This window comes from Nelumbo nucifera, chromosome 4 (genome assembly GCF_055504915.1).
Source record: "Nelumbo nucifera cultivar China Antique chromosome 4, China Antique-T2T, whole genome shotgun sequence".
NCBI classification, from domain to species: Eukaryota; Viridiplantae; Streptophyta; class Magnoliopsida; order Proteales; family Nelumbonaceae; genus Nelumbo; species Nelumbo nucifera.
The window spans coordinates 78,194,000-78,203,978 of NC_142652.1; the positions used below are offsets into that span (position 1 = coordinate 78,194,000).

At 44.2% G+C, this 9,979-nt stretch overlaps 1 protein-coding gene across 1 annotated transcript; it reads right to left on the reverse strand.

Moving 5' to 3' along the window:
- Positions 1-7,539: 7,539 nt before the first annotated feature.
- Positions 7,540-8,247, reverse strand: LOC148800756 (uncharacterized). The gene has a single exon (XM_088903838.1). It carries the CDS (start codon positions 8,245-8,247, stop codon positions 7,540-7,542), a length of 708 nt encoding a protein of 235 aa, XP_088759964.1.
- Between the last annotated feature and the right edge of the window lie 1,732 nt (positions 8,248-9,979).

Here is a 9,979-nt window from a genome sequence, read left to right on the forward strand (position 1 = left end):
GCTCTCCCATGCACTTTCAAAATCATCCACTTCCTCGTCATCATAAACACACTTGCTGAAATCCTTTAAGAATGGCTTAAATTTTTGGAAAAAACCACTAAGGTGTTTTGATGCATTTTGGAGTATGTGCCAAAGACATAATTGATGATGTGATTCTGTCAATACCAAATTAATTGCTTTTTCCATAGTTGCATTATCATCGGTTAAAATTGTCTTTGGCATTTTTCCCTCCCATTGTCTTGATAAAAGTCTCGAATAACCACTCAAATGTTTCTATAGTCTTATCATATAACAGTGCAACGCCAAAGATAATCAATTGCTTATAGACCCCTACAAAAAGTGCAAATGGTTGATTTTCATTATTGGTTCTATATGTTGTGTCAAAACAAATAATATCCCCAAAATGATCATATTCTATTATCATTTAGCCATCTGTCCATAACATATTTGTGACTATTTCAGCTTTATCCAATTGAATTTCAAAAACAAAAAATAGGTTTTTTTGCTTGCAAGTCTTGAAAATACTGTAAAACACCACCTGCCTCCCCATTTCCCATTTTCCCAGTTCTATATGTATGCAAGTAAATTTTCAAATCCATAAAAGTGAATCCAACATTTTCATGCCCACAAGCTTCTTTAGCCATCGATTCCCTTGATGCTTTTGGAGTTATCCCTGACTCATCTGCCAATCTTACTTGTATAGCTTGTGTCTTAGTTATCCTTCTATGAGATCTTAACATATGTGATCTTGTGGGAGTTGTAATTATGATCCTCATTAAAAAGAAAAACAACCGCAAAATAATCTTGTGGGAGTTGCATCTAAGCTTTGTTGTTGTTCTTCTACTATAGGCAAGTCATCCATATGTTTTCCTTTACTTAGCTCAATGGGCTTGATCAGTTCAACTCCCCCAAGTAAGACATCATCAATGTTTTGGGATTTATCATCCAGTAGTTCAAAAACTAGTTTATGCATAGAATGAGGCCCAACCTCCACAGTCTTTGATTATTTTGCTAGGATGATATACAATTCATCAATTGTTAAACATATGAGAGTATAAAAATATAGAATAAAAAGTCATAAATTGAGGCACACATCCTACTTGGTAAAACATTTGGCGTTAATACATATTGTTGAACTAAACAATTTCTGTTTTTATCTTGAATAGAGTTTCAAAGAATAAAAGGATAATCACCAATATGATTTTGATTTTATTAATATAACATTACATATCTAGGGTCTGTTTGGTTTGAGGGAATAGGAGCTTGGAATTGGAATCGGAATGGCCCATTTCCATTCCAAGTGTTTGGTTGATCGGAATGGGAATTCCATTCACATTCTAGGCAGAACGAGAATCCCTCGTATGGAGGAATGGCCATTCCTTACCCCTCCCTAGTTTTTTGGACAAGAATACCCCCCTCATTTTCAATCATCCAGTCGAAGAGAATTGTTATCGAACAGAGATTCCGAGAAGAACTCCAAGCCATCTTCCATTACCGAACAGAGAGCCGAACTAGTCTGGAGATGAGCATGAAAATGACACCCCTGTAAATGCTGAGGCCACAAAGACAAGTGAAGATACTAAAGCACCAGAGAAAATGGAAGGAACAGGTTCTAGTTCAGAACATAAATCTCCTGCCTTTGAATCTGTCAAGAGGAGAGGAGGAGAGTAACTAAATGTACTGCATTTTCTGATTCAGATGATGAAAAGGAGCCCTCTTTTGATGAATTGGTAAACCTTATTTCCGAGAAGGAAGAATAGTTGAAGGTGAAGCACAAGGAGATTGAGAAAATGCAAGATAAAGTTCTTCGTATTTATGCAGAAATGGAAAATGTAATGGATAGAACAAAACGTGAAGTAGAGAATTCTAAACAAATTGCTATTTAGGTTGGTGGCTTCATTTCACCTCTACATGGCTAATGATCTTTCAAATGACACTATGGATTTCTCTATCAAAATATTTGGCTATGTCTATGTGGTATATTTAAGCTCTGATGGTGGTCTTTATATGAAATGTACTGCAGAGCTTTGCAAAGAGCCTTTTAGATGTTGTAGACAACCTTGGAAGGCCCTTTATCCCCTTATTATCTCAAGTAAACGTGATCCAATTTTGAGTTAGCAAGCTTTGTATGGTGTACTACTAGTTTGGTGGAATCTTACCTAGAAGACCTAAGAGTAAGAAGGTTGTCTGGAATAGGCTTCCCCCATGTCTGAATGAGGCTTTTAATCTACCTTGGCAAAACAAGGGGTGAATAGGGATCAATTGCAGTGGGGTGTTGAAAGTTGGTAAGGAATGTTATATTTTTCATTGTTACCCACCAAAAAAATAGTGTAGGTATCATACACAACATGAATCAATCACCTTGAGGCATCACAACATTTTTTATGGTTTAATGGTAATGGTTCACTAGAGAACGAGACCTTAGATCACCAAATGGACAACATAAATAATATTGCAGCATTTGAACTATTGCTGAACAAAGAAAAAAAAATCAAACTGAGAATGGAAATATTTAAAAAAGGATAAATCTCTTAAACTATCCTTACTGTTTGTGAAATTGACTAACTGTACCCTTATTATTTACATATTGGTTTAAAGAACCTTACGTTTTTAAGAATTGACATCGCCAAGAAAAGAAATGTCGAATTTGCCAACCTTGCAAATCATGGCCCGACTCCAAGCTCTGTTCGATCCAACATCGGAAGCCATTGATGTCACGCCAATCTGGAACCCCATCTCACCAGCCTAAATGAATGTCCGCCATGATCGCTACAGTGAACAAGAAGAACAGAGGGCTTTCTTTGTTTTCGATGGAATCTGAGAAGGCCCATCGAAGAGGAAGTGCGGGCAGCAAGCTCTTCATCTACTTCACTTCTAGGCTTTCTTCCTCATCCATGAAGATCTCTTCAAAATTGATTCTCAACTCGGGCCGTGCGGATAAGTTCTGGGTTTTCAATCCTCTTGGTTTTGCGATTACAGGTTCCAAGAGTGCTTCCAAGTGGCTTCTTAAAACGGCGATCTTGAGTTTCCCATTTGATTGAATTTTCAATTATGTAAACCAAAATTGAAAGTGAAATACACAAAAACTAAATCAACCAAATCATTTTTTAACTAAAATACATGAATCCAAAAAAATGAAACCAAAATCTTTAGTTCAGTTATTTGGTTCTAACCAAATGATCATTCCATACTCTACACACATAGCATGCAGGTGGCAGTTGCACTTTGATAATATCTTATGTGCATGTTATGTAATTGGGACACATTCCTAATATGCAGTCGGATTCCTATACTGCGTGCAAAGTTTTTTGCTTTCAAAAGAAATCGTTTTGATTGGTAGCAATAACAGTGCCAAAGATTAATAGCTACGAGTTTAACACGAGGAGATGGAAAAACGAGGACAACTCATTACAATAAAGTCACTAATCTCATTTCTTGGCTCCCCCCAAAATATGGTGAAATCAATTAATTTTGATGCTTCTCGTGTTAAGGATGGTATATGTTTTGTGACGGTAATTGCTCGAGACCACTTAGGTAAAGTCTTGGATTTTAAAATTATTTTTGTTTGGCCCTTCTTCAATAAATGCGGCAGAGGCATGGGCAGCTTGAGAAGCCCATAATCTAGCCCTCAACTTCAGCAACCGAACAATTACTATTGAAGGGGACTCAAAGATTGTTATTTACTATCTCAAAGGGTTAATATCTCCTCCATTGAATCTTAGGAACATCACTTCGATATACTTGCAGATGAAGGAGAAGATGGTGGTATTACCTACAGGCACTGAAGGGATGAGAGATCCATCCTATGGACGCCCAAAGAATGCGGAATAAGGGGCGAATTTCAAAAATTTTTCTCTCCCTTCAACTGGGAATCGTATTCCCTATTTAGAAAATCATATTTTCAATGATCAATCTTGAACCATAAACTGAACCAGATCTGAACCAAAAGGAGTGAGAGAGGATTATACCTGATACGGAGAAATACTATCTCCCAATGGAGGTGTTCACGCCCAAGGAAGGATCCAAAATCTGCTCCCACTGAAAATGGCGCAGTGCAGGGTGGAGCAGAATCAGCAACGTTCTTCAAAAGAACTTGATCCTTCGTAAGGATCAACTGGACGACTTGTGAGTACAGCTCTAATCAATCTTTTCCCAAAAGATTGAAATCAAGATCCAACCTTGATTGCTCCCAAGAACTGGAGATCGAACTAAAGGAATGGCAATGGCAGGAAGGTGGCGGCAGAAGAGAATTCGCAGTATGCAGGAAATCTCTTAATCTCTCTTTCTTGAAGAGAAGAATGCTATTGATGATGTTGTGTAGTAGGCTGCCGCCCCCTTCCCCTTTTATAATCTCATAAGGGATCAGCTCCTAATCAGATTAGGAGCCGCTAATCCAAATCATATTTGGGTTAGAAGTCCCTTAGTGATAAGGGATAACCCTTATCTTATCTGCAGATAAGATCAGCTGTCTCCTAATCTAATTAGGAGGTTTCCAGATCTAAATCTTATTTAGATCATGGACTCTCTGAGTGGATAGGGTCTAAGCCCAATCCTTTTAGCTGACCCACTTCAGAATTCGCCCCCTTTAAATGACTGATCAAATCAGCCCAGTTCTAAATGGGCTTAAGGTCCATTAAGGTTATGTACTCAAAAACCTTCCAAATTGCTGCCCAGTTGGGCTTCCTTGTATGGCGTGGGACCCAAGCATTGATCTACACATCAGCCACATGGGTTCAGCCCAGCCTTTGTTACAAGGCCTGGCCGAATGCACTGCTGAAGACAGTGTACCCCCTGAAACCCATCAAATGAGCTCTATGGGCCCAACACTTACACTAAGTGGTCCCTGGGCCAAGCCACCTTGTAACACCCAGGGACTGTGGGCAGATGCAAGATTAGCCCATCAGGCATTATCCTCAATGGTCTTACACTTAACCTCTTAGCCCATAATGATCATACACTGCCCGACAAGAGAGGACCTCTCCCTCGGCTGCAAGGAACAGTGTTGCACTCTCCACTTATATGGATCCCGGGAATTAAAACCTTCTTGCAAACAATTTAGAAACCATACATATATACTTTTATATCTTATATAAAATATATTTTGCAAAACAAATCTCAACGGTTGAAATCGGCTGCCGGCAGTCTTGGTTTCCATCAGTGAGAGTGCATCCCCGATCATTACCTTTGTCCGACAAAGGGGCTGATCCTGTCACTATGATCACCCACTCAGATGAATTCTCGGACTGTCCCAACATACCCAGGTTTTGACCCCTGCTAAGGATCTCACTGATTGGTACATCAAAGACAGCCCAATCCGACACCTAGTGTAGTATCATAATCGAGTCTAGGGGTCGGGTGTAACTTTCCAGTTTTGCCCATCAATCTCCAAGGTCCAGGGCAATACTGGAAATCTGGTCCAGTTCAAAGATTCAATTAATCCTACACTGTATGTGCCTAGGGTCTCACCCTGGCAGCTGAGACAGGCCACCCCAACCGACTTGGTGGCACCACAGTGTCAGCCTTGTCAGGATAGGTCTCCCCAGACCGACCCACTGGCTGTGAACATTCTAAACTAACACGAGTCTCATTAAGTGTCCAGTTTAAGGGTATTACACAGAAACATACCAAGGGAACATGAATCAAATATGTATCTTTATTCATTTACAATAAACTCATAAAGTACATCATTCTGATTGAAGCTAAGGGCATACAAAACTGTCTAACAGGCACTTGTTTAGAGAGGTGAACCAAGCGGCGGATTGTCTTGCTCACAGGATGATGTCTTCTCCTAATAGTTTTATTTCCGTTGATGTTTATAATCCTCCTAAAGACCTTTATTTTATTTGTTTGACTTATGTAACACTTCTTTTTCCTATCAAAACAAAAAAGTTGCTAATGGACTTATGGCTAAATTTGCAGGTCATAATTGGATCTTGGGTGTTCTTGTGACAAAAGGGTATCATATCAAAGGCTCAATTTGATTTGGAAAGACTGAAAGAGTATAAATATTTGCATTTGCACTTTACGTACTAGTAAGTATGCACGTGCTTTGCATGTGCCAATTCCAGATGATGATAATTGTAATAATAATATATTCAAAATTGTTATAAACTTTATGTATTTTTTATTTTCTGATTTTTATTATTAATCATATACAAATTGCAAAATCCGAATTTGATTGTATAAACTGTTATGGGCCCGCGCGTAGGATCTTGTCACGGGTCGGTGCACCGGGAGAGACTCCTGTCTTCCCTTGCCCTTGCCCTTGCGTACAGACCCTATTGTGGCGATCGCGTGGGTGATTTGTCCAAGAGATCACCCGAACTCTCCTAACACCTTTCTTGGTTGAAAACTGAATGCCTTTATTTCAATTCGTGGCTCCTTAAATAGGAGATTACAGAAGGAAATTCCTAATTAAACTCAAACTCCTAATTACATACTCCTAATGGTAACACAACTCTTACTTAAGATAAGATAAGGTAAGGATAAGGAATGGAGTAGCTGGTGGCGAGTTTGGCGAGCAGAGCTGACATGGTAAGATAAGTGCGGACCCACCCTGATGAGCTGTCATGTGAGCCCTGCCCTACTGCTACTGCCTGCGATGCGCGCCTCACAGTGCTGCTGCCGTGCGGCGCGTGTTTTGCGCTGCCGGGCGGTGCGTGTTGCGCGCTGCTAGAAGGTGCGTGCTACTGTGCGGTACTGCCAGGCGGTGCGTGCTGCTGTGCGGCCTGCTGTGCGTGCCGCTGCCTATGACTGCACTGCAGTGTGCTGCCGGGCGGTTTGTCCATAACATCACACCCCTCCTAGACTACGAGCTTGTCCTCAAGCTCGAGTTCGGGGTAGGCGTTGTGAAGATCAGTCCAGGGGATCCAGGTGGCCTCAGCTGATGGTAATCCATCCCATTCTACTAGAACCTCGAGGGTACCCTGATTGATGCGCGACCGTACGAGAGCCCGAGGTAGGAGGATGGGTCTGCGTCCTTTAGAGGAGGTAGAGGAGGCACTTGGTCCGGCGGAGTCCCTGTAAAAGGCTTCAGGAGGGACACATGGAAGATGTCATGGATTCTGCTATGCTCTGGTAGCTCGAGTTGATAGGCAACCTTCTCGATCTGCCTGAGAACCTTGAAGGGCCCGTAAAATTTTGGGGCCAGCTTGGGGGGTCCTCGACGCCTGAGGGAGAGCTGTCGGTAGGGTTGGAGCCTCAGCCAAGCGAACTGTCCCGGCTCGAAGGTGACTTCGCGGTGGTGCTGATCATAGGCGTGATTCATGCACGCCTGTGCCTACTGTAGGCGCAAGGAGACTTCGGCCAGGAGGGTGTCGCGATCTTGGAGGCTGCGATCAACTTCTTCCAGCCGTGTTGAGCCTGGCTCGTACGATAGAAGACAGGGAGGGTCTCGGCCATATACCACCCGGAAGGGAGTCATGCCAAGGGAGGAGTGGTAGGACGTGTTATAACAGTATTCTGCCCACGGAAGGCACTCCACCCAGTGCCTGGGCTGGTCTCCCACAAGGCAGCGGAGGTACATCTCTATTGTTTAGTTCACCACCTCTGTTTGGCCATCTGTCTATGGATGGTAGGCAGAGGAGAAGGCGAGCGGCTGGGGTGGATGATCCCTTGCTGTAACATGTCTGCGCACTGCCTTTCTATTTCATCTTTCTGTTGATGTGGGTAGCGGTAGGGCCTGACAACAATGGGATCTGATCCAATTATCAGAGGGATTCGGTGGTCGCAAGCTCTGGGAGGGGGAAGCCCCTTGGGCTCCTTGAATACTGCAGAGAAGTCCATAAGGAGCCTTTCCATATCTGTTGAGCGTGAGTCCCCACCTTGGAGTGTATGTAGTTGCACCCTTGTTCTTATTCTGGTTCCCCGCCATGTGATTGGTTTGCCATCCAAGTGGAAGGTCATGGTCAGGGCGGCGAAGTCCCATAGAATTGGTCCAAGCATGATCAGCCATTTAACACCTAGGACGATGTCAAATTTGTCCAAGGATAGCACGAATAAATCTGCTTGGAAGGACTTTGTTCCGACCTGAATTCTGGTGTTTTTGGGAATTCCGGGGCTGTGAACTCTTTCCCCGTTTTCCACGACCACCTGTAATTGTGGTCTTCTTTCCATGGGCAGTTCTAACTTGCGGGTCACCTGTTCGCTAATGAAGTTGTGGGTGCTACCCGAGTCTACCAGAATACGGACTAGCCGCCCTGCTATCAATGCTCTCAGCTGCATGGTTTGGGAGGTCTTGACCCCCATAATGGCATGGAGGGAGATTTCTAGTTCTGACGTTGCATGTTCATCCTCTTCCTCTTCGGGTTCTTCTACTAGAAGACAGAACAACTTCTTACACTTGTGGCCGGTGGAGTACAGGTCATCGCAGTTGAAGCACTGCCCCCTGCGCGCCGTTCCGCCATCTCGGCTCGGGTCAGCCGCCTAATGGGGGGTGCAGACCTGCTGCTTCCTATGCTTGATGCTGATTTGGAGGGGTTGCCCACAGGCAGCCTTGGTTCTCTGTTGGCAATCAAAGAGGGAGTCACCCCTGCTGTCTTCGAAGGCGTCCATGTTGCTGTCGGCCATCCTATACTGAAGCCCCCGTGGGAGATCTGCATCTTCCTTTCGAAGGCGCATGCGAGGTTCATAGCTGTAACTAGATTAGGGGGGTGCTACATCTCGACGTCCACCCTTAGGGGTTTCACCAGCCCTGCTGTGAACATATCGACTTGCTGGTCTGGGCGTACCGAAGCTGCTCTGGCGAGAAGAGTTTGGAACTGACGCTGATAATCCACCACAGTCTCGGTCTGCTTGAGGTTGATCAGTTCGCCCAACGGGTTGCTTGTCAGCGGGGGTCCAAACCGGAGGAGGCAATAGGATTTGAATTGTTCCCAACTAAGCCCGGGTTCTTCCTGCTCTAGATGGTAGAACCAGAGCTGTGCCTCTTCTGTGAGGTGGAAAGCGGCCAGACTGACCTTGTCTCTGTCATCGGTGCGCTGGTTGCGAAAGAACTGTTCGCAGCGATGCAACCATCCCAGTGGGTCTCCAGCGCCGTTGTAGGACAGAAATTCTAGCCGACTGTATTTGGGGATAACAGCGGCAGTCGGGGCGGCCGTCTGATGTTCGTCAGGCGTTTCTGCTCAGTCCGGTCTGCAGCTGTTGTTGGTGGCGGTTCCTTCTGAGTTTCTTTCCCTATTGGCTAAGAATGTCTCCAGAAAGCGTCGAAGCTCCCAGACATCATCCTTGACCTCACGTACCTCCATGCTGGTCTCTGCAAGTTTGTGCTCCATTTCGTGGACCTTGGAAGACAGAGGCTCTTGTTCCCCCATGACGGTAGGCTCAGATACCAGAATGTTATGGGCCCGCGCGTAGGATCTCGTCACGGGTTAGTCCACCGGGAGAGACTCCTGTCTTCCCTTCCCCTTGCCCTTGCGTACAGACCCTATTGTGGCGATCGCGTGGGTGATTTGTCCAAGAGATCACCCGAACTCTCCTAACACCTTTCTTGGTTGAAAACTGAATGCCTTTATTTCAATTCGTGGCTCCTTAAATAGGAGATTACAGAAGGAAACTCCTAATTAAACTCAAACTCCTAGTTGCCTACTCCTAATGGTAACACAACTCTTACTTAAGATAAGATAAGGTAAGGATAAGGAATGGAGTAGCTGGCAGCGAGTTTGGCGAGCAGAGCTGACGTGGTAAGATAAGTGTGGACCCACCCTGATGAGCTGTCATGTGGGCCCCACCCTATTGCTGCTGCCCGCGGCGCGCGCGTCTCACAGTGCTGCTGCCGGGCGGTGCGTGCCGCTGCCTATGACTGCGCCGCAGTGTGCTGCCGAGCGGTGTGTTCATAACATAAACACATCATTCAAATATGTGATAAACAAATCAAATTGTGAAATTTCAAGTATCTTTGACCGACCTACTTGCTTGGCTAGACTCCTCTTTTTGTAGTGCTTTATCTTTTTGGTGTATCTTTTTTCTTTTGTTCATTTAT

Bases quoted from the DNA above. Each gene is read 5' to 3' on its own strand.
- LOC148800756 (XM_088903838.1), bottom strand. From the start codon at position 8,247: ATGGGGGTCAAGACCTCCCAAACCATGCAGCTGAGAGCATTGATAGCA.